At 34.9% G+C, this 26012-nt stretch overlaps 1 protein-coding gene across 3 annotated transcripts in view; it reads right to left on the bottom strand.

The window, feature by feature from the left end:
- Positions 1 to 26012, bottom strand: part of LOC145664578 (uncharacterized) — a 54594-nt gene that overhangs the window by 13002 nt on the left and 15580 nt on the right. For 2 of the 3 annotated variants that reach the window (XM_081731362.1, XM_081731361.1), the window contains exons 3-5: positions 24445 to 24624; positions 4693 to 4784; positions 3900 to 4107 (exon numbers count right to left, since the gene is read on the bottom strand). In XM_081731362.1, the coding sequence (XP_081587488.1) occupies positions 3900 to 4107; positions 4693 to 4784; positions 24445 to 24624 (480 nt within the window). The remainder of the gene's footprint in view (positions 1 to 3899; positions 4108 to 4692; positions 4785 to 24444; positions 24625 to 26012) is intronic. The other variant, XM_081731363.1, reaches the window with a different exon arrangement.

Here is a 26012-nt window from a genome sequence, read left to right as displayed (position 1 = left end):
ACGATCGTGTTCCATCAGCACATGCAATTAAACCATGGATACGTAATTTCGAGCAAAATGGTTCGGTAAGGAAAGAGAATGGTGTGCCATGTCATCAGACGATGTGGTGTTTTTTTTTTTAAGGATGAGAATGGCCATGCGATTACAGTCACATCGAATCGTTACGTCGTCATGCTTGAAACCTTTGTTGTGCAACAACTACAGAAAAATTCACACATTATTAACACAGCCTGGTTTCATCAAGATGGATCAACGTCCCACACAGCATTAATAAGCCATCTGTTTGGGGAACGTATAATTTCGAAAAATAGCGACATTCAATGGCCTCCCAGATCCCCTGATTTGAAGCTTGTAATTTCTTTTTGTGGAGTCATTTTAAAAGCAAAGTGACTTAGTCGACCTGCTACAATGGAAGAATTGAAAGCCAAAATCAACGAAGCAATTGCCGAAATTCCAGTTGAGATGTTACGTCAAACAATGAACAATGTAACGAAGAGACTAGGAATGTTTGCGTAGATAAGAGCTCACCTGCAAGATGTCATCTTTAAAAAATAAATTGTACTGTATGTATTCTAAAATGGCATTATTTTTACTATTAAATGGGACATTTTTTTTAAAATTGTTTTCATGAAGTTATTTCCTTTTCAAAATTCCCCGTTTTTGTTTTGAATCATCCTGTAGAACTGAAAGATTCATTTTATTTTATTTTTGACTTCGTTCAATCATGGGAAGTTTCGGACATGACATGAAGATTAATATCAGTTATCCATTACATGCAGGGTGGAAAAAAATCATGATTTTTTTTAAAAAAAATCATTTTTGTTGATTTTTTTGATTTAAATCGATTTTTTTTATTTAAATCAAATCTTTCTCCTCGTATAATGCAAGTCGCGAACTGAAGAAACAGCATTAGGAATTAGTATTAAATGCTAATTATGCCATTTAAGTGAAAGTATTGGGGTTGAATTCTGAATTATCCCCAATCGTTAACCTATATCAATCCCAAACAATGTTTCTTAACCCTTTTAAATTATGGCTCCTTTTAAACGTAAATTATAGACTTTCAGTCAAGCAGCTACAGCATCATCCCTATTTATCCTAGGATCATGGTACATACATCACTCTCTTTAGAATGGAACAGCTTTTGAAATGGTAACATTACATTTCCCTATCATGTCTCTGAAGCGGGAAATTTTGAGAGTAATCGGCTTTTTTTTTTTACTTTTTTTTTTTTTTTTTTACTTTTTTAAAAAAATTTTGATCCCCACTGGATTCCCCTGTGTTAACGCACAGATCTCAAAATCAACTGGGAAATACTAAGGGGTGTACTAAGCGTGTGTACAAAGTTTCAACTTCTATCTTGAGTAGTAAGGGTGAAGAAATTATTTAACAATGAGCTAAGAACATTCCCACGATGACCCGGATGTAATATAAAAATTTTCTCAGACATCCCTATTTATCCTAGGATCATGATTTGTTCATTATTCTCTTAAGAATAAAACAAATTTTCAAACGGGTCCCTTCAAATGTCCCCATCATGTATCTGGGGCGGGTAAATCATGAAAAAAAGGAATTTTCTGTTAAAAATATCTTTTTTTTTTTTAATTACCTTTGTGGACTCCTCCCCTGTTTTAAAGCAGAGATCTGAAACAAATCTGAAAAATACTGAGGGGTGCACTGAGTAAATGTGCAAAATTTCAATCTTGTAGGTGCAAAAGTAAGCCCGCGAAAAATAATATTCCCCAAATACCCCAGATTCCCGTATAAAACAGGATCTCAGATAACAGTTTCCTGAGACATCCCTATTTATCCTAGGAGCACAGTACCCATCATTTTCTTCAGAATAGAACAGCCTTTGAAACCGTACCATTCATATGTCTCCATCTGAGGCGGGAAAATCACGAAAAAATCTGTTTTTGTTAAAAATATGCTTTTTTTAATCATTTTTGCCCCTCTGGACCCCGCTGTTTCCACACACAGATCTGAAAACATCTGAAAATTATTAAGGGGTGCACTGAACGAGTGTGCAAAATTTCAGTCTTCTGAATGCAAAATATAACCCGCCAAATAATAATAATAATAATACGCATAACAAAAAATATCATCTTTTTAAATTCATGACGTCATCACACACTATGCCTCAACGCAGAAAGGCGTGAAAGCATATGTAACGTGTTCTAGAATGCCTCCAGTCTTGAAGAAAACGAAGTAAAAAGCCTTATTGGTACTTTTTAATAGAATAATGAAGATTCTACCCTATCACCTAAAAATATAATATAATTTAAATATAATAATTTAATTATATAATTTAAAAGGTTAAGCATTAAGGAAAAAGTACAGCAACGTTTATCAAAATGACACTTTTTTTCACAAAAGTTACTTATATTTGGCAGGGGCCTATTTTAAAAAAAACAGAACTAGCTTGCAGCATGAAATACATAAATTTCTCCTAAAGTTATAAAACAAAAAACAAAAATGGAGAGGGGATAGGACCCCTCTAAATACACCCTATTATCTAGGAACAAACAGACACACACAAAAAAGAATTTTCGTCTTAAATGTCGATAGTGATTTCCCCGTTTGAATAGTTAACGATCTTAAAACCCAAACCCAATGTTACGAAAAGAAGGAAGCAGGATTGCTCCGTTACCTGACCAAAACGGGATTTTCCCTAATCATCCTCTGCATGACATTTGTTTTCATACTATACTGTATATTTGAGTCTCATTGTATTATGATTATTAATTTCCATAATCGAAATAACAAAACAGAAACGGGATTTTACTTATTTTCACTTTAAATTAATTTATTTCGGAATTCGATTTAAATCAATGATTTTTATTAAAAAAATCAAGTGATTTAAATCTTGATTTAAATCAGATTGATTTAAATCAATCCACCCTAATTACATGTGACTAAATTGACAAACAATCTACTGTTTTTATAGCGAAGCATATACACTTGTTATGCGAAAACATGAAGACTTACGAAAATTATCACTGTAAAGAAGGAAGACAAACTTTTTTCACTCTAAATTTTCAAAATCACTGTGAAGAAAGAAATAATATTTACAGACCAAAACTCAGGTTTGAAGCAAGCATTTATATTCAATATCTAGATATGATAAGGTGATTCAATTTCTGTTTAAAACAACAGGTATCAGATAGTAAAGTGTACTTATGTAGAATAACAATACTTTACACTAATTGCTAAAGATTAAAGAAACGTGAGAACATAAGCAAAAAACAGAAAATAATTTTGTTTGTGGCTGAAGCTGATTAACTTATATGGAGAATGTAATAAGAGCTCAGGCTACATTATTAAATTACTATGCACTTTCACCAAGGAAAATGCAGCACTGGAACGATCACTTTCAGAACTAAATACACAGCAGAAAATGAAAAGCAGTAAAATTCACTTCCTAGCTCATGCAATTTATTTACCTATTCGTTAATTTTTCTGCAGTGTTTTGTTTGTTTGATCCATTATCATCAGTGATGGTTACTCAGCCTTTTTTGTAAGATAGATTCAGTTCAATACCTGATAATGGATGCTATAGAATACATATCGGTATTTAAATAATAACCTTGTTTTCAACAATGATTATTTCTTATTAATAGGTCCTAATTATTATTGCATGAAATAATCATTAAGAAATAATGTTCATAATCGTTAAGAAGAAATAATCATTGTTGAATACAAGATTAGTGCTTATTGTTTGATTATACTCAGTTCAAACTGGAAACACTACAATCAATTCACTATCCATAATTTAATGTCACTAGTTACAACATAACGATTGCCATTACATTACATTTCTTAATCCTAACGGACCTTCTATTTCATTTTCATGTTTAATATATCTTTATTATTTATTTATTTATTTATTTTTAACTTACCAGGCTCTACATAGCCTCCGGGAAGTTTCCAATGAGGTATTGCATAATACTTTTCCCTAACGACCAATATTTCATTGTTATTATTAACAACAATTGCTCCTACACCAACCATCGTATGAGAGTAATTTGGAATGTTGCACGGCTCGTCAGGTAACCATCTGTTCATGGTTACAAAATCAGGTTTTGCATGATGAAATATGAAGCCATTCTACAAAAGATAAAAAAAAGGATATTAATGACATTTATTTAGGATTAGTCTACTACAGACAGGATAAGGGGAACAAAACAACCGCTTTGTCCCACACGGTTCCCACATTTCTAAAAAGTCCTGTAAATTATTTTTAATTTAACTTATATTATTATAGCAAGGAATGGGAATAATAGATTTCCCATTACCAAACCACCCTATTGATAATATTTTTTTCTTCCAACTCAAAATACTATAGTTCCTAGAAAATCAGTTACACCTAAAATTGGAACGTAGTATTGAAGATTTCGAATAGGTGGAAGATACAGTATACATATATTCTGTTGTACGATTATAAACAGCCATTTGTAAGCAATAATCTGGTTATACCATACTTTTATTTGAGCATTATTATACCAAATGAGAAATGTATTAGTTTGTTCTTTAACTAAAATACACATATTACTAACTAAGATAATTATATATTTTTTGTATTTTTTCTACCTTTCTTGACATGAACACTATAAATGAATTATAGTAAAATATTTTTTAAAAAATACATTGTTAAAATCTGCATTTGTTTAAAAAAAAAAAAAAAAATCAAACCTTGGCTAGTACTGGGATCCAGTCAGAATGTTCCAATGATACTTTAAACCAAACACCTCGAATATTATCCTTGTTCCATTTCTTTAGTGAATCTGCGGAATAAAAAAATTTTTAAAATATTTTTTATTAATGCAAAATAATTCATTTAAATTCGATTTTACATAGGAACTAAACACTAATAGCATGAACTCAATATTAATCAGAAAAATAGTGCAATGCATTTAAATATTTATTTCACTCTTTCGATTTTTTAAATTTTCTAATGTATAAACAGTCTATGTCGTGCGTCATATCCTTTTCCCATTGGTAAAATACAGGAATACTTTTCGTTACAAATTATGTTTTTATGTTCGAAAGAAACCACACAGATACCTAGATAAAACGGCAGGCTGCGATTAATAATTCAATAAACATTACTAAAATTTTTGTAACTTTTGTCTGCTTGTGTTAATATCTCAATCTTTAACTATAACAGCTTATTACAGTTACACTCAAATCGTAATATTCGCGCTAAGGCAGACTAAATTTTCAGAACTACTTCATTTATGTAACAGGGGAAAACTACTTCTTGGGGGCTTCTGATAGAAATTTAACACTTTAACTTACACAATAGTGTTATGTATTGATTTCTTATTTCATGTATATTTTAGTCAGTCTGTTTATCCTAGAAACTGATAACACTCAAGAAAAAAAGTTATCAAATTTCAACTATTTTATTAGTGCTTTCACTAAACCTTTCATTAGAGAAGGTGACGTAATAGCAAGGGAAAAAGTAAAATTGGATCGAAGGATAAACTCTCCTTGGAAATCACATTCGAATTCAAATTTACGTGATCGTGTTACAACACTGAAATGGAAAGATTTCGGCAAAAAAATAAAACAACTAAAATAAAATAAAATAAAAAATATCTAACAGGGTGGACTGGTTGGTAAGAGCACAGTAGGAAGAACAAACAATTAATGAAGAGACGAATTTAAATGTTTTTTTTCGTATTTTTTAACTTTCTTCATTTTTTTCCACTCGTATTGTTTCTTCTTTCTCTTTTTAGACTTCCAAACTATGCTACGCATAAGTGTCTGAAGTCTTATATTAGAACGGCTTTGTTCACCTGTCTATCGATAGACATCAGAACAGAAACGGTGAGATATCGAGATGTGGTTTTTTGAAATCGATTCAGTGTCCCAAGCATAGGTTCTATCCCCTACGTTATCTGTCTATTCAAAATCAGAAGTGGTTTAAATTAGTCATTTCCGCTTACAACATTTATCGCTATAGAACAAAATCGGTAACAAACAGCACTCAAAACAACATATCATATGACTATCCACAGCATTCTACCAAAACCAGCAGTATTTATTATTACTTCTGGTTTGAATACTGATTTCTGTAGAACAAAAACTGTAAAAAATATTTAAAAGCAACTTTTTTGCAATTCAATGTCCCAAGGACAGGTTCTATCTCCTCTCTTAGTCCTCTATTCAAGCCGGAAGTGGTTGAAATAAGCTCTTTTTGGTTCCTACCTTTATCGCTATAGAATAAAATTAGTACGGGACAGCGAGTAATGGCTTTTTGATATGGATTCAGGGTCCGAGGACAGGTTCTATCTTTGATTTTTTTATTCTATTGCAACCAATACCTTAGATGCACTACTTCAGGTTTGCGTATTGAATTTGCATAGTTTCGAAGTCCTAGTTTGAAATTTTGAAACGATATTCACTTGTTTTACCTTTATTATTATGTGTCGCTTATATTCTTATCCTTCTTGTTTCTTATGTATCAATTTTGCATCTAATTCTACATTCGGACTACTACTATATAAAAGAATTATGTCTTTTTCCTATACATTCAAATAGACTGGAGTCCCGTTTAATTGATTTTGAAGGTGATGCTGGCAATATATGATAACCACAAAACTGAACATCACAACTGAGCATTGCTGAACTCAAACCGTACGACTAAAACAATGAGGTATAGTTCAGCTTGTGAAAAAAATAAATAGAAAACGATATTTTCTTCTAATATTTCTTTGGTAAAGGCTTTTTATTTTTAGTGAGTCGGTTAAACGGGATTGCAGTGTACAATAAAATTTCATAGTGCCCTTGTTTATATTGAATTACAATAGTCCTGTTTAGGCCTGGGAAAGCTCCCTTGTCGCTAAGCGGTTAGCGTACGCGCTTTTGGCGTGTGAGATCCGGGTTCAATTCCCGGCGGGAACGCATGTGGTTCCGATCCCACGTTAAGCTGTAGGTCCACGTCTCATATAGCCTCGCTGCTGAAAGGAACGTTAAACCCAAAATCAAATCAAATTAGGCCGTAGACTAACTCCCAAAGATTTAGCTGTGCAATTCAACGTTCCGGATTTTCTCCTATTATCAATTTTGACAACTATTCTTTCTGCCGATCCATTTTCGTTTAACTTATAGCATTAAAACTACACATTCATATATCTCATGTCAAATCTTTTCTTAGTGAAATATAATTCTTCTTGAGAATACTCCTATCTCTTCCGACACAAACATGGTTAATTTACGTTTTGTTGGTAAACTTTATATCTCTTAGCATATTACGCAGTAAATACGAGGATGAATCAATAAGTAACGCACAATTTATGCAGAACAAAGTGTAATAGGTAACATATCAAAAATATATATAAAGTTACTTTTCAACATAGCTGCAAGTCTCTCAACACATTTCTACATCCGTGACACAAATTTTCAAAATACCTTGTTTATAGAAGTCTTCCTTATGGGAGTATAGCCATCTGCGCACAACCGACATGCACTGCACCATGCTATGCTTTTCAACATAGCTGCAAGTCTCTCAACACATTTCTACATCCGTGACACAAATTTTCAAAATACCTTGTTTATAGAAGTCTTCCTTATGGGAGTATAGCCATCTGCGCACAACCGACATGCACTGCACCATACACTGTACGAAATATTGAACATTTTTAACAATGTTCGAACATGGATTTGCCTGTTATTATGAAATGCCAATTCAATGGCCGTGTCATTCACTTTGCTTGATGCTGTTACTGGACACCCGGCACTGGAAAATCCACAAAGGTCACACGGCCCATATCAAAGAATTTGCACCACTTGGAGACGTCGATACGTTCCTAAAGTATTTCCTATAAACGCACACTTTCCCTATGAATTTCACTCGAATTTTGTTCTTTTGGCCTAAAAAAATGAACCACACCTTTCTGGTCTTCACAAGCAGACGACTGTAAAATTCATTTGTTTTCCTCATGTATAGTTTCAGAATCTCAAAGGCTCAGTTCATTTTTCCCCGAACCACAAAACAACGCTCAAATAACGCCAGACAACCATCCCGCTGGCAAAACCCACCCGTCAATGTGTTCTACGATGCTGCCTTTCCTAATTGTCAAGCAGGGTATACTGCATAGAAAGGAGTTTGATGATCAGTGGCTATTTTTCCTCTTTTTTGTCATTTTTTATTTGTTCCACAATCTTTTTTTTCTCTTTCTCAATATGCACCGAAAACTACATTACTGGAACATAAATCTGTACGTAATCATTTTTAATAAATTATTGTAAATAATGTAGTAGGCAAATGTGATTACTTCCTGCGCCTAAGTACTCTGTTGTGACCCATCAGCATTAATTAAGCTAGTTATTCTGAAACAGACTGATCGTATTTTAACATCTGTATTCGCACGGAAGCTATAGGAGTCGGGATATATTGCTTAAATTGGCAAGCCAACGACTAATCGATACATGTGAGTAAAGCAGTACTTCAGAAGTCGAAACCGGGGTCACGAGCATTGAATAAACGCGTAATATGCATTTAGTCACGAAAGAGTGTTTCACAAGTTTTCTGAAGTTTCACATTTCTGTAAGAAATGTACGGGGTCCTTTACGAACTAAATACTTAGGTATCATTAATAATACATTATATTGCGAATGTGAATTTGAAAAGAAAAAAATTGTACTATTTTTTCAGCGATAAACGTAACTTTTATCACCTAGAAGGGGTATACTTACTTTTCTCATATTTTTTCTAGGCATCACATTTGTATCCCGCTTCTTAGAGTGTACAGGAAAATTTATTATTAAATATACGTTCTACAATAGCACAACTCATCATATTAAGAAATAACTTTCTTTCTTTCGAGTGTGCATGGAACAGGAGTCAAGCAATTAATTTAAAATGAATAGTGTTTCAACAGGTATCGTAACTCAGATATAGTAAACATATTTCTGCAGTGATACCAGATCAATGTAACACAAAATGCACAAACGTTTCCCTTGAACACTGATTGAATAGTAGCAATAGAATAATAAGCGCTATACAAATAGTAACTACTGATTGTAGCAACACCAGAAAAATGTACTGTAACAGACACTATCAAATTTTGGTAAACACCGAAGTTTATTGTGTAACTCAGATCAAATATTATCATCAATAGGGGATTTAGGATTTAGATTTCTGGGCTTTCGGCATCTATGGTCATTTAGCCCGTCACGATTTGAGGGATGACGTCCCTCGGCGAGCACACTATCCGGGGAAAGGGAAGGAAGGAAGCGGCCTGGGACCTATAAGTTAGGTACTATCCCGGCATTTGCCTGATGTGAATGAGGAAAACCCAGGAAAACCTCATTCAAGGTGGCTGGCCTGAAAAATAGTGTTACACTTTTTCGACCGAGTGACCCCACTGGGAATCGAACCCGGGATCGCTCGTTATTATTAATAGGATAATAAACGTCTAATATCGTGCTGTCCACAAGACAAGACGAGACGAGAAATAAAGTTTTCTCGTCTCGTCTCGTAACTTTGTAGTCTCGTCTCATTTCGCTTCTCGAAGAATTCTTTCTTCTCTCATTTCGATAATCAGAAAACTTTTCTCGCTTTATTTTGGAAATCCACGTACAAAATTTACGCCCTGATTTTTTCTTAATTTTATCTAGAAGTTACCAAAATTCATCAACATAACGAGACGCCCACAAAAGAAATGGTATAACAACATTCAAAACATATTTATCATTAAAATACATTGTGAAATGACTTGTGTATCTTTAAAAATTATAAATGTTTTTCATTGGGTTCGTATAATCACTTTATCAATTTATACTATGGATCATGTAACACCAATACAGACTTTGCGAATTAAAATTTGGTAAATTAGTGTTGCCCACGAGATCTGTGAAATTTCTAGTCTCGTCTCGATTGTAGTTCCAAAAACGAGACGAGAGTTGTCATGTTTCTTTTCTCGTTTCGTGGGCAACACTAGTCTAATACTGTACATCTTAATAATAAATTACGCTTAATTGGCCCTGTATAAAGAACGTAGAATTAGAGCTTCAGTAGCAAAAACACTGGCTTCTAGTGAAAACAAACAAAATAAAAAGATTCCAGTACCGTTTGGCTAAAATATAAGTTACAAACGAACATTTGTGTGAAATGATTTTATTGTGTCATTGTCATATTTACGAAAGTTCACTTTCTGATCTGCACAATTCCACTTGCTTTTTCCTTAAAGTCACAACTGATTCAATAGTTAATTAAAAATTACATATGTACTCATTTAAAACTGCTTACAAATTTGTAGAAAGATAAAGTTTGTACTCAGGGCCGGCGCTAGCAGTTTTGTCGCCCTGGGCGGTACTTTCACATGCCGCCCCGCAACCTTATTTTGACAGAAGACGTTCAAGTGTCACGAAAATGTAGGATGCCTCGTTTAAAAACATGTATGAAATGGAAAAGTAAACAAAAAATTGAACTACCTCTCTCGAATGATTACGTAATATTTAAATGACTCCATATATAACACAATATTCAGTATGCTTGATTTCGCTGTATACCTGTGATATACAGCAGCGCATACAGAAAATAAAATTTAAAAAACAAAAGTGCTTTAGTCACAACTAAGAATTTTAATTTTTAAACTTATTTTATATCAAAAGATGTTTCCAATAGAGTTGATTGATTGAGTTAATTTTTAGTTTAGCGTCCCTTTCGCCAGCGAGGCTATATGAGACGTTGACCTACTGATTAAAGTGGAATCCGAATCACATGAGCTCCCGGCGGCAATCGAACAAGGGTCTCCCACGCCAAAGGTCTTTCCAATAGAGTATGGAGTATGAAAATAATAGTGAATCAGCTATTACGGCAAAACTAAGTGATTGGCCTAAGCCTTATGATGTACTAGAACACAATAGTGATACATGAATTTAACATACCTTACTTGAAACAAACTTTTCTTGCTTTGATATGAGCAAATTTCTTAATAACATTCGCGTAGTCCAATGTTTCAGCCAATTCGTGTTGTATTGATATCATCGCTAGGCCACTCAAGCGTGTTTCAGACATATAAGACGTAGATAGTTTTTAATAAGCTTAAGTTTCGAAAACCTTCTTTCTCCACTTGCCACGGTTACCGGTATGGTTAGCAAAATCCTAAGTGCAACACTAACATTGGGAGTAAAGTCATGTTCCTTAATTAATTTTAAAGTTTCTTTTGTTGAACTTTTACGCTTAACTATAGCGGATAACACTTTTCGTTCGTCTTTCAAATCACTGGGGTTAATATCTTTTGATTCTTCGTGTGTTAAAATGCAGGAAAGTTAGTACCTTTTCAGACAAAAGTTCAGGTGACATATCTTTAAGATTACTTATATCATAATGAAAATCGAAATACTCGATGTGATGTTTAAGTTGCTAAAAATTTTCTCTTAAAGCTAACACAATCACGTCTAGAACTTTGTAATAAAGATCACTCTTGTATCTTGTTCGTGGATCTTCAATTGCTTCATCCTCTGTCTCGTACTGAAATTGTCTCTTCCTCTTTCTACTTCGAGCTTGCACTGTATTACCTATCCGTGGGTCATCCATGTCTAATGCTGATGACAACTCCATCATATCAACTAAGTAAGATTGAAACTTTGCATCATTTCTGTTCCTCTCAAAGTATTCAGATATATTGTCAAGAAACCCCAACTGCATCCAACACACGAGAATCAATGCTTTGGAGACTTTTAATTACTATGTTTATATGGAGTAAAAAATCATATCAAATAACTAGTGAGTAAAGGAAAGGAAAGTTATGCAGCTGGTTTGCTATACACAGAGCATCCACGGTGACCATCCCATCTGTTCTATTGCCATTACTTATTAGAAGTAAGGCATCATAAACTTTCCCTGTTTGATACGAGGGACTGGCATCTGAATGGAGTCAGAGCATCAATTCGGCTCTCGCATCTTGTGGTGCTCAATGGTTTTAAAATGAGACTGCTATGTTCCTTTAGTATGGCCCAATGTTGAACCGATGCAGAAAAAATTTCTAATTTTTTTTAGCTATACAAAAAATGGAACGGCGTATTGAAATGTTGTGGCTGCATCATTAACGGCAAGGTTAGTGAATGACTATTGCAAAGAACATAGAAGACTCGGAAATTTATTTCTAAAATTCCCTCTTGAATACCTGAATGTTTGCTTTTCATATTGGAAACATTGTCATATCCTTAGCCCCTTATGTCTTCGATAGGAATGTTAATTTCCTTTATATGTTTAATTATTACTTCTGTCAGCCCTAGACTAGTGGTGTCTGTTACCGCTACGAAACCAAGAAAGTGTTCTCAAATTTGTACAGGGCATTCCCTATTACTGTATGTAATTTGTGCATGACCGATTATTGTCATTTGCTCGGTACCAGAAACATCTGGCGTACAGTCTAGTATTATACTATAATATTTTGCAACTCTCAACAAAGACAGCATTTTACTTTCTGTTTGTTCACTAAGAATCTGAATGATTCCAGTTTGGACATCTTTTCCTAAATAATGATGATACTTATTTGGTCCTCTCATGGATCTCAAGTGGGAGTGTACCTTTTGCATACTCAGAATGGAGCGTTAGAACATTGTTGAATAGAAAAACATATAAAATATACCTCTGATAATCTTATCCACCCTAGCTGAAAATCTTATCTACGTCGCTGCAAGGGAAATATTGAACGATACCTGTTTGATAATTGAAAGTGAGGAAAAATGCTCTCAATTTCCTGAGTGAGTATTTTCCTAAATGTGAGTGAAGTAAGTTCAATTATATTCTCAGATGAACACAATTTTATTTTTCCATGTGAGCCCATTACGAAGCATTATATTTTGATAGCATTCTTTTTCTTTTCAAATTTTGCCGCCCATTAGACTTGCCGCCCTCGGCGGTGGCACGGCTCGACCCCCCCCCCTCGCGCCGGCTCTGTTTGTACTTAAATAATATTTATAATAATTATATGTGGCTTAAATCTAAAAGGGCCAGTGTCACTTTTTGGCAAAAATGAGATACTCTACAATTTTAACATCTATTAATAGATGTTTTCTTGTGCAAGAAGAGCAAATCTCAACAAGAAATAGTTTGGAATATATACCATTCATATTAACATTTGCTTTTCTTGCACTACAAAATATCCATTTATAGGCGTTAATGTTTGACGAACATCTCATTTTTGCCCAAAAGTGACATTAGTCCTTTTAGATCCAAGCCACAGATATTATTATTATTATTATTATTCGCTGCGAAAATGCTATACAAAACTACGAACTGCTGTGCAAATTTAAAAGTTTCGTGGTTTCTCAAAAAGAAAAATGCTTTCAAATATACGCATTAACAGTTTTGCTACCGTTCGCTCGTATACAAAATTCACAGCTATTATGTATTAGTTTATTATTTAAATAAATAAATAAATAAATAAATAAATAAATAAAAAACTAAGAACGACGAAAGAAAAATCTGGTAACAAGAAAACTTTCACAATCATCAACTTTTCTTCAGCCAGCCATAAATAAGCCCCCATAATGAGTTTGGTGACATTCTGCACCACGCAAGGTGTGTCACCATCAAACATCAACTGTATATGAGGAGAGTGAACGAAGTATAAAACACGCTGCACACTGCTAAATAGTACACGCTTCTGCTGCTAGAAGTACACCTGATCGAGCAACTGTCGACTATCGTGAGTACTTTAAAGTTATTTTTATTCAGTTTATATGTCCCATATCAGTATAATATCGCATGAAAAAATATACATGTTACTTATAAATTCGGTCTCGTACCTGCCTAAACTCTTTCAACTTCGTCTCACCCTGCACTCGGTCAAGTTCTTCCATTACCTTTTCTTCTCGTGAATAAGAACTTCTTTTACTTCCGTTCCCTCTCAACGTCTGAAGCACCTTGAATTAAATCAAACCTAATCTTCTAACCAGAAAAAATCGATTAAAAACTCAACCAGAGACTCACGACTACCCTACTCTGTCACTCACAGAACACAAACAACTTCGACAACAAATTCTTAATTCTCCTCGCATCCTATCGTCTCAGAAGAAGAGGAAATATTAGTTTAGTTTAACCTTATCTCACTCCAACATAATTAAGGAATCCTCCATACTAACTTTCCTTACTTGCCCACAACCAACACTAGTTCACTATCCAGATAAATAGAAAAATACTTGTCTCACAGAGATATCCCAGCATCCAGAAATTTCTCTCATTTTCGGCTACGGACTCCTCCTTCCTGACAACTATCACCTGGAAATATAACTACACTTTTCTTCCGAACATATCTATACTTTATTTCCGAACACCACCCAAATATACAGATGGTTACTCGGCTTTTATGGGAACGAATTAGGAATGGCACTGCCATATAGGGAATGATGCTAGAACGACGTGTCTACTGTCGTGAGTAATAGTGTGTCTGAAGCTGTAGGTAGGTGTGTCGTCATATGATGCCTAAGTTAAACCACTACTGGGAAGGGATGTCATAGCTCACTTCCATGTTTGTTTTTCCTACTTAGGCATAGTGAAATTGTTGTGAGAAGTTCACACTAGGGGTGACTAGTGCGAAATCTATTATAGTCTCTCACACATTTCAGGAACCCGTCAGAAACAGTCCGCCACGAAAAGCACCAAGAAAACAACTGCAAGGAAAATGACGCTCGCAATGCTGATCAATCTACTGACGTGCCAGGAAAATCCACCAACCCAACATGCGATGAGTCAGCGATTCAATCTGGCACCTTCTACTGTGAATATAGTCATTTATAAGCAGCTCTGGCTATGATGCATTCGGAAGGTCCGCGTACACCAGCTGCAGAGAAAAACAAATTGCATGAAAAACACCTGGCAGGGTTCAAATGGCAAAATGGCAGACAGTTGCCACAGCGGATGAAGTACAAATTCACTTTACTGCTGGTGACCACATACCTAGGTATAGGCGCTGACATTCCGTGACAGAAATACGAAGCGCCGCCGCAACTTTATTTGTCACTGCCGGGAAAGTTTCCCATAGGGGTTTATAAACGGTGCGGATGCCAACTAGGTGAGGATCCATCTCAACAAGGCTTCAGATCACAATGCCAGAATTTCTGCGTTTTTATCAGGAAATGGAACGAGAATTAGGAGTTCGTGTCATTCCGTTTAAGATATTCCTATGAGAAGTCCTGACTCCAGAACAATGGATTGTTGCTGCTTTGACCTGTTGCTATTTGTCTCTAATATCGGCGTCCGAACACACTCGCTGGCAGGGACGGCGCCAGAAACGCTTGATGGGGTGGGCGGACAATGAAAATGAAAACTGGGCAATGTAGACATGTTTTTGACAGTAATTAAGTTTCATTTTTTTATATACTCTTTAGTTAGCTAAGGCTCAGACCGAAATATGGGTGGAACAAGGATGTGGAAAACAGCTGTCTTGGCCTTATACGCGTAGAAGGTACAATTCCGGCATTCGCCTGGTGGGACTGAAGAAATGCAGGACTTAGGGTGGCGAGCACCAAACTAGTATAAATTACTCTTGTAGTAACCCTTACTTTTCTAGTCTGGACTACTTTAGTAAATTACTTCCGTAGTAATATACTATTTTAGTAACTGTTGGAGAGCTCAATTTCTACTTACTTCTTTAGTTGTAACTAAAGTAGTAACGCCTTTTTACTAAAGAAGTAAGCCATTTCTACACACTGCTGGCACGTGCATTTCGTTTCCTATCAGGAGCTGAATCTTATCAGATGTATCCATGAAAAATGGCGGAGAACATGCGGTTGTAGTGAAGAACAGGAAGTTGTTGGAAAAAACAGACGAGCTTCATTTATTAAAAATGTTTTTAATACAAGAGTCATATTATACAAAAATGTTGTTAATTGAAAGACAAAGAGAAATCATGGAAGAAGAGCATAACCTTAAAATGGAAGAACGAATTCAAGAACGAAATGGAGCAAACTCGAGGTTCCAGTTCTTCAGACAATGTGCTCGAGAAATTTATGTTTTTGTAAACGAATATAAATATGTTTTATATTTGTTTGATATTGTTTCCAATGCTTAATATGTTCTTGTTTTTCAAATGTCATAATATTTGTGTTTATTATTTTTGCATTAGTACATTTATTTTTTTCTGATTACCACATTCTAATATTTATTTGTATTAGCAAAATTATAAAAGTAGACATCTTATTTCTCTTAGAAATAATGAAAACATTTTTATTGTATAGCTCTGTTTACTGAAGTAGGAAATAAAATGAAAATCTTAATCCCCTAATTGCAAAAAGATAAAAAAACAACTGTAAAATTATACATAAATAACATCGGTCACATTTTACAGCAGTAGTAACGATCCAGTGCCTTATTTATTCATTTACGAAGGAAGACGCTAATTTATTATTAACAAACTAGCAGCGTTCACCCCGCTTCGCTGCGGTCACCCTGGAACGCAATAAACTTTGTTACTTAGATAATTTTTACTTTTTCGCTTTCAAGTGATATGATAAAAACCATAGAAGAATGTTAACATTATATCGCCTGTCATTTATGTTAACCCGCCGAGTGACACGGTCATGTGGGTTGCATATAAATACGGTTAGATTTAGCTATGATGAGCTAACAAAGGATTTGTACGTTATGGACACTTGAATGGTCAATTATCTCAAGACACTGGTAATTAAAAATTAAAGTGATATGATAAAAACCATCTAGGGTCCAAATCCTAATAACCCCCCAAAAATAAAAGAAATTGGTTCAGCCGTATTAGCGTGATGAGGTAACAAAGGATTTGTGCGTTCTCTTTTATATATATAGATTAGGTGCAATTTTAATTAACATAATTAAGCATAATAGACCTTCTGACAGCTTGTCTTGCACCATCTGCTTCTGGCTGAAATAAGTATTGGTTGATGTCATTCACATCCACAGCATCAGCGTTTCTTCCAAACATGTCTTTGGGGGGCATTGCCCCCGGAAGAGAGTTAAATAATATGTCTAGAATCTAATAATAAATATAATAGTACCATGTAAAAATATGTTCCCCTCCGAATACGAACTGTGCCCATCCAGAACATTTTTTTTTTTTTTTTTTTTTTTTTTTTCTGAAAGAAACACTGCAAACCATCAGGGTGAAACACATCTCCTACTTCTGTTCCAAAGTTGTGCAGGACTTCAGCTGCCTCAATAACGTCCCAACAATTGTTTTGTTTACATCGCACTGTTTTAGTGAGAATTTGGAAAAGTTTCTTCCAAACATTGAATGTACGTTCTATTATTCTTGTAGAAATATGGGCTCTATTGTAGCTCCCTACGGCTCCTGTGTGGAGTCGAAACACAGAAATCATAAGATGTTTGGAGAGAGCATATCCACTATCTCCAACAAGCAATCTATTATACGTATTGTTCGTTTTCCAATTCTGCAGCAATTCTACTATTGTCCCAAATGCGTGCATCATGCATGGAACTCAGCCAACGGCTTACCACATTCAAAATCTTCATATTGACATCACAAATGATTTGTGTATTGATAGAAAAGAAATTCTTGCCATTTCTTTATAGTTCTGCATGTGCTCCAAAAGAACAAAGTATGGGTATATGTACACAATTTATGGCCCCTATGACATTCTGGAATCAACCAGTTCGATCGAATCCCCTTTTTCTCCTTGATATATTTTCTTGGTTCTATGGTATGGACACACAGTGGCTTTAAGGCAATTGAACCGTTTATCACATTGTCAAAGCTCTTCCAGCAGTATAATGATGGATGTTAATCTGGGCTGGATTAACTCTCTGGAGGCCCGGGACTAGAAAAAATATGTGGGCCCTGCTGACTTAACCTAATACATTTCTGTGAAAGTACAATGGAAAAGTTAAGGGAATGTTTCATATTTTTGGCCATATTTTATTTTATGATGATGATTGTATCTTCATGATTCTTTCTAGATAGCTGGTTGAGATTTTGATCAGAGTGGAGGCCCCTGTCCACCTGGAGTCCCGGGGCTAGAGCCCACTAAGCTCCTCTCTTTATCCTGCCCTGGTGTTAATGAGATCCCCTGCTACGATTTGATAAGTACCAGTGCGAAAGATTCGCAATCCGCAAAGGAGTTGTAGGCTAGGAAACAAACCACGGTTCCTGTCAGAATTATGCTGCAGTAACGGCTCCAACATGCCAAGCAGCGACTTAAAAGATTCCTTACACAACCCAAACCGCTCTTCGAAATCATTGTCTTTATACATTATAAATGGATCTCTTCTCTCTATTGAAACCCTCATTCTTGTTATGTCTACTTCTTCCTCCATATAAATATATTCTTCGTAGTCCAGGTAATCCATAGAATTCGATATTTACCACGCAGAACCAAACAACACATATTACTCTCTAACTTTACTCCTACTACTACTACTTAGGAGTAAATTTTGGTGTTATTTACTGCGTAAGTTACTAATGTAGTAGCGTACTCTTTGATGGTGCTCTCCACCAGTTTTGGAGGAAATAAATTTACTACAGTAGTAAATGAAAATTTTACTCCTGTAGTAATTTACTCTTTTAGTTCAGTACTCTCGACTGGAAGTCGCCAATTTCCTTCTCTCTTAGTAACTTACTACTTTAGTTTCACTTACTCTCGGTTGGTGCTCGCCACCCTTAGGATAGGCTCTGGGAGTTCATGGCTATATGATCGACCTACCGAATCCGCGTAGCGGACACACTACCTTTACTTCCAGTTTTTTAAACAATAATATTGGTGTGCACTGTGTAGTCAATGAAGTTCAAGACAGCTTTACCTCCTCTAACTCCAAGAATGCACATGAATGCATAGAAATAAAAGGTTCAAACAACACAGACTAACAGATGATACTCTACTTTTCGTTAACAACAAAATACACAATAAGTAGGTAAAGTAAAACAAGATTTTTTGACGTGATCTCTATATGCAACACAAAAGACCTATGTTACTAAAAGAACAGGGACATTCGACAGCATGATTGTTTGATCATAACTTACACAGATATCTTTGAAACTGAAACTCAAGTATGTATGTATGTAAATTGGATAAGGAAGTAAATAGCAATTAACAAAACTTCATTATGATCTACAGAAAGAACAATGTATTTTAAACTATGAAGGGCTAATCACATGCTACGAACAAGCTTACAGTATTTTTTATACCTGCACCTTAATGAAGAGCAATGCGTCGATTTTTATGTCCAGCATCGAATGCGTTTACCACACCCTTTACAGCAATATTTATTACAAGTTTTCTTTCTACTCAGAGGAAACAAAAATCGCTTAGGCGACCGTTTGCCATTCGATTTCTTAGGTATGTTTTAACCCGTCTAAGACACGAGAAAGAACGCTCATATGGTGAACTAGATACAGGAATGGTGACAATAATTACGGCTAATTTGTGAATTTCATGAAAGCAATTTTGAAACGTTCCATTACTTCAGTAAACTGAGAAACAGATGTAATTTTGCATTGTTTTCCCTCCTCATAACGTTTCAAAACTTTCGGACGAAGTTTCAGTTCCACCTCTGCATTATTGACATCACATCCGTAATAACGTGCAAGTTGCTCAATTTTCTCAAATGAGAGGAAGTGTTCACTTTTAGGGTCAATACTGCTTATCCCACATAGAATACCTGTATTTTCTGTAAAACCCCTGTTCATTTCTGCAAGTATTCTGTCAAATACAGGAAGAAGTATCCTAAGTTTGTAGTCTTCTTGGGGTTGGATATCTTCTTCCTCAACCGATATTTGCTCAGTCATAATATACTGACGTAAATGATGGGGCAGTGATCGTGTTCTGGACATTGGACCCGTTAGAAATATACCATTATTTTCTGTAAGATTCAAAGACTTATCCCAAATGGTTTTGAACTCCTCGACTGTGTTTCGAATTTTAGTAAAATAATCCACTACACCCTTCGTAACTAAAACTGCATCAGCCAGTGTGCTCAATTTATTATAGATAATCTGACAATCTTTTCAACTTTCCAAGAAACAGTGTGAACAAGTTGAGTTGGAACACAAACTGAAAATTCACTTCACTCAATAGACGTCTTGCTTCAGAAGAGCGACTGCGATTTTCATTACTTATCTCAGCAAGTGTTAGAATAACTGCCCTAAACATTCTCTTCATAGCCACACAAGCTGCAACCTAAGATAAACGGGTAAAAATATTTCGTTAGTGGTTCAGAAGATACTTAATGCCATAAATGATACTATATATTGAATACCACAAGAAGGCAGTACATTAGAAGCCGTCATTTTATGTGTAGTATCACTGACGAAACGTCAGCAATATACATAGGACATGATGACCGATTAGTGGAAGGTCATTATGATGATGCAGTGTCCTGCCCGAAGGTCGATCTTTGATCCGAAGGTCTCTGGGCAAAGTGAAACCATGATGGCTTGCCATAGCCTTCCATGGAACGGTGAAACGGGACCTAGAGTAGGATCCAAATCACTTGTGTTCCTACTGGGAATTGAATCCGGAACTCACCAGGGGCTCTGGAAGATCAATAGGAGTAACATTATTTCGAATCTGTTTATTTTCATGGTAACTGTGCGGACAAGTAATAATCTTCGATAACTACAGCAGGAAGCGCGCGTTAATTCGAATATTTGCTTGAGCTGTTAGGGTTATTAAATTGTTTGGCGTAAAAAGGGAGTATTTAAAAGCCACAAATCCAGTTACAAACGAATATTTGTCAAGGTTTAGTTCTAATCTATAACATGTACAGTACCGTATATGTAGTTAAGCATTCAAAAGTCATTTGAAACAGTCTTGTATTTAAGAAAAGTGAAATGATCTGGTCCAATAATTCACAACAACTGTTTCTGTTTGAGCAACCAGTCAAAAAATATCAACCCCACCGGCTAAATGTCATTCGGACAAGCGCAGGGTTCGGATTACGGTTGGTTTGGATTAACGCGAGCAGCCTGTACTGCTAATGGAGAAATGAAATACCGAAATGTGTAGTTAAATGAGCTCGAATAAAAGCAAGTCACCTATACTCATGTCCAATAGAACAAGCTACCAATCATGTTTATACCGTGAGAGGGGAAACAATATTAGCAATTCTAGCCAGGGTGGAAAAAAATCATGATTTAAAAAAAAAAAAAAATCATTTTCGTTGATTTTTTTGATTTAAATCGACTTTTTTGATTTAAATCAAATCTTTCTTCTCGTATAATACAAGTCGCGAACTGAAGAAAAAGCATTAGGAGTTAGTATTAAATGCTAATTATGCCATTTAAGTGAAAGTATTGGGGTTGAATTTTGAATTATCCCCAATCGTTAACCTATATCAATCCCAAAGAATGTTTCTTAACTCTTTTAAATTATAGCTCTTTTCAAAGGTAAATTATAGACTTTCAGTCAAGCAGCTACAGCACCATCCCTATTCATCCTAGGATCATGATACTTACATCACTCTCCTTAGAATAGAACAGCTTTTGAAACGGTAACATTCACATTTCCCTATCATGTCCCTGAAGCGGAAAATTTTGAGAGTAATCGGCATTTTTAAAAATTTTTTTTTTCCTAAATTTTTGATCCCCTCTGGATTTCCCTGTGTTAACGCACAGATCTCAAAATCAACTGGGAAATACTAAGGGGTGTACTAAATGTGTGTACAAAATTTCAAGCTTCTATCTTGAGTAATAAGGGTAAGGAAACAATTTAACAGTGAGCTAAGAACATCCCCACAATGCCCCAGATGAACCGGATGTAATATAAAAATTTCCTCAGACATCCCTATTTATCCTAGGATCATGATTTGTACATTATTCTCTTCAGAATAAAACAAATTTTCAAACGGTACCCTTCAAATGTCTCCATCGTGTATCTGGGGCGGGTAAATCACGAAAAAAGGAATTTTCTGTTAAAAATATATATTTTTTTTTTAAATTCTTACCTCTGTGGACCCCTCCCCCTGTTTTAAGGCAGAGATCTGAAACAAATCTGAAAAACACTGAGTGCATTGAGTAAATGTGCAAATTTCAATTGTAGGTGCAAAAGTAAGCCCGCGAAAAATAATATTCTCCAAATACCCCAGATTCCCGCATAAAACAGGATCTCAGGTAACAGTTTCCTGAAACATCCCTATTTATCCTAGAAGCATAGTACTACATCATTTTCTTCAGAATAGAACAGCCTTTCAAACGGTACCATTTATATGTCTCCATCTGAGGCGGGAAAATCACGAAAAAAGCTATCTCTGAAAATTATTAAGGGGTGCACTGAACGCGTGTGCAAAATTTCAGTCTTCTGAATGCAAAATGTAAGCCACCAAAAAACAATAATACGCATAACAAAAAATATCTTTTTAAATTTATGACGTCATCACATACTATGCCTCAACGCAGAAAGGCGTGAAAACATATGTAACGTGTTCTAAAATGCCTCCAGTCTTGAAGAAAACGAAGTAAAAAGCTTTATTGGTACTTTTTTAATCGAATAATGAAGATTCTACCCTATCACCTAAAAATAGGTGATATAATTTAAAAGGTTAAGCATTAAGGAAAAAGTACAACAACTTTATCAAAATGACACCTTTTATCACAAAAGTTACTGATATTTGGCAAGGGCCTATCTTTAAAAACTCAGAACTAGCTTGCCGCATGAAATACACAAATTTCGCCTAAAGCTATAAAATTAACAAAAAAATGGAGGGGATAGGACCCCTCTAAATACGCCCTATTATCTGGGAACAAACAGACACGCACAAAAAGGGATTTTTATCTTAAATGTCGATGGTGATTTCCCCGTTGGAATAGTTAACGATTTTAAAACCCAAACCCAATGTTACGAAAAGAAGAAAGTAGGATTGCTCCGTTACCTGTTCAAAACGGGATTTTCCCTAATCATCCTCTGCATGACACTTGTTTTCATACTATACTGTACATTTGAGTCTCATTGTATTATGATTATTAACTTCCATAATCGAAATAACAGAACATAAACGGGATTTTACTTATTTTCACTTTAAATTAATTTATTTCGGAATTCGATTTAAATCAACGATTTTTATTAAAAAAATCAAGTGATTTAAATCTTGATTTATATCGTGATTTAAATCAGACTGATTTAAATCAATCCACCCTGATTCTAGCCGTGTTAACTTTATTGGTCCACAGCAATTTGCGAATTATCTGGGAATGATGGGGAAATCCCCATTTAAAACTAGATACACCATGTAAGTTTTATTATTATTATTATTATTATTATTATTATTATTATTATTATTATTATTATTATTTTGTGTTATTTTCTCCTGGAGTAAAAACTGGAATTAGAAGGGAAGGTTTACATGGATTGTGATGTCAAATAATGGACTTCAAGGAATAATAAACACATATTCCTCTTATCAGTACATTTGAGGAGGTGTGAGGGGAATTTTAGTTTTCTTTCCTAAAAGGAAATTTACAGTAAGAACAATACTAATAGTGCATAAAACAATAAAAATCACGTATATGTCAATTAACTGAAATTCAAGTAGAGATATTAAGTAACAAAAGTTCTTTTGTTTCATGTGTCTGCGGCGATTACAAGTGAGTATTTTTACATTTTTTTTTCAACCCTACGGAATCGGTTTAAGTGACTTTGTAGTTCACGAGGTGCTGGAATTTAAAGCCCGCGTAATTTAAAGGTTAATCACAACTTTTGGCATCATTATATAAGTATCTGTCTTAAAATCATTGCTCATTGCAGAGTTAAACAGAGTCCTTAAAACCTTTTACATTACAATCCAAACTAATACCTATTGCTTTGAAGTACAGTATGTCACCTTCATTATTCTACTTCTGTTGGGGTGGGCAGTCACCCACCCCCGCCCACCGTTAATGCCGTCCCTGCTCGCGGGTCTCTGGAAAGCTTGCAGCGAGGCGTGGGATCGAAATCCCCTGTATTTCATCGGAATTAATTCCAATGGGGTCTTCGATATCAGGCATTAGTCCAAAGTGTTGGGATTTCAATCCGAACGCCATCCGTGAGGTTTCGTAAGGTGAGTACCCTTTAAAATCGGCCCGACACAAAAGCTGAACGGGGGGGGGGGGGGGAGGGTTCTAGTCCTTTGATAATGTTGCCAGACTGTCTCTTGATCTCTATTCAGAAACCTTGTAATACTATGTGAATCTGAATGTTAACATGGCGTATTTCCGCGCGCTCTTGAGTTGTTAAGCTTTTCTATAACACTTCTTCTCCCTCTCTGATAAGGAGTTTCGTGAAAGCTTATTCCTTCTTGTGTGGATTTGTGTAACAGTGATTTACCTTATTCATGGTACAGAAAAACATCACAAGCAAACTTCGGAAGTTGATTCCACTTAAAGAAAAAACATTCCTAATAATACTTTAAAATCTAGCCTAACCGGTTCGAGAAAATATAGAGGAGCTAATACAGGTTCTGTCTTAATATTCCAAATAACACAAAATTTTTAAGTTCCACAAAAATTCACAAAAAAGCATTACCTTCTAGTTTCTTTGAAAACACATTCAGCTCACACGGTTCATCTTTAGAGCTTACGGTGATTCCATTGAACCTGTCCTTAACACCTTGAAATACACTATGGTTTTCTGCCATTATTGTATACTCGTTGAAAGACAGAATGTTCCAGCTACAAAACTTGTACCTGAAACGAAATAAAGGAGCTAAAATGACAATGTAGAAATTCTCAATTATTACTTTAAAATTTAAAACTTTATTTCAATTATTAGTTTCCCTCCTATATCATGGAGATTAGAATTATTCTTATTGCTAACTAAACATAACACTCGCTGATTTTACGGTGAAAGAAAGTCTTCAACCACTTTACGAAGAACATGCTTTATTTTACTTAGATGATACTGAAATACAGTGATACCTAGGAATCTGCACTTAATCCGTTCCAGAACCTTGTTCGAGTTCCAAATTGCTCAAGTTTCAGTACAATTTTAAAATAACAGAAACTACATTAATCTTTTCCTGGGTCCATTAAGGGGGCAGACTACTGAATATTTTTGAAAAGCTAATAATTCTTCTTCTGCCCGATTTTCGTGTTATTCTATACATCGGAAAATACGAATCGGAAGAATTATCAGTGTTGCCATCCATAGAAATTACAGTGCGTCCAGAATTTGAACTAACCTAAAATCTAGGTTATGGCAGCGACTAGAAAAATGAACTCAACGGTAGTTGATGACTTATCATGTTATCTTAGTTTCTTGTTAACTACTTTTTAAATAATGTTTGTATTTATTTTGTAACAACTTATTTACTTTGTAATAACTTATGTAAGTTATTACAAAATAAATACAAGCATTATTTAAAAAGTAGTTAACAAGAAACTAAGTCATCAAGTGCCGTTGAGTTCATTTTTCTAGTTGCTGCCTTAACCTAGATTATAGGATAATTCAAATTCTGGACACACTGTAATTTCTATTGATGGCAACACTGGTAATTCTTCCGATTCGTATTTCCGAATGTAGAATAACATTACCTATTATTGTAGTAAGTTACATTTCATTATCTCTTTTCACTTACGAAAAACGGACAAAAGAAAATTTGTTAGCTTTTCAAAAATATTTAGTAGTCTGCTCCCTTAACTTGAATTTTCAAGATGATTTAATCAGTAAATACTAAGCTAAATTTTAACAAACAATAATAATACATTTATTATTATTGTATTGAATAAAAATGTAAATGAATAAAATTAAAAGTACAGAATCTATACATTTCAAAATAGCATGAAACATGCACAAAAGCACAAAGTCAGCAGTGAAAACCAAATGAGATGTTTTCACTAGAGGATCCAACAACGAACTAAAGAACAAAACGTATAGATAGCCATACGCTGAGGAAACTATACGCACAAACACATATGAAGAACGTGCTGGGCGTTCGGATTCCGTTATAGTAAAATAATTGTACATATTTGTCACAGTAAAATAATTAAGGAACTTTGACAACCATTCTATGGACGCTTTTGTTTTATTTACTGTGTTTATTGCGCTTTTCTGTTGATCATCAGCAGCCCTAGCACAGCCCTTATTAAATGATC

The sequence above is a fragment of the Thermobia domestica genome, chromosome 11 (genome assembly GCF_964235325.1).
Source record: "Thermobia domestica chromosome 11, izTheDome1.hap1.1, whole genome shotgun sequence".
Lineage (NCBI taxonomy): Eukaryota > Metazoa > Arthropoda > Insecta > Zygentoma > Lepismatidae > Thermobia > Thermobia domestica.
The sequence above is the reverse complement of the archived record's forward strand: the minus strand, read 5'-3'. Positions and strand labels throughout refer to the sequence as shown.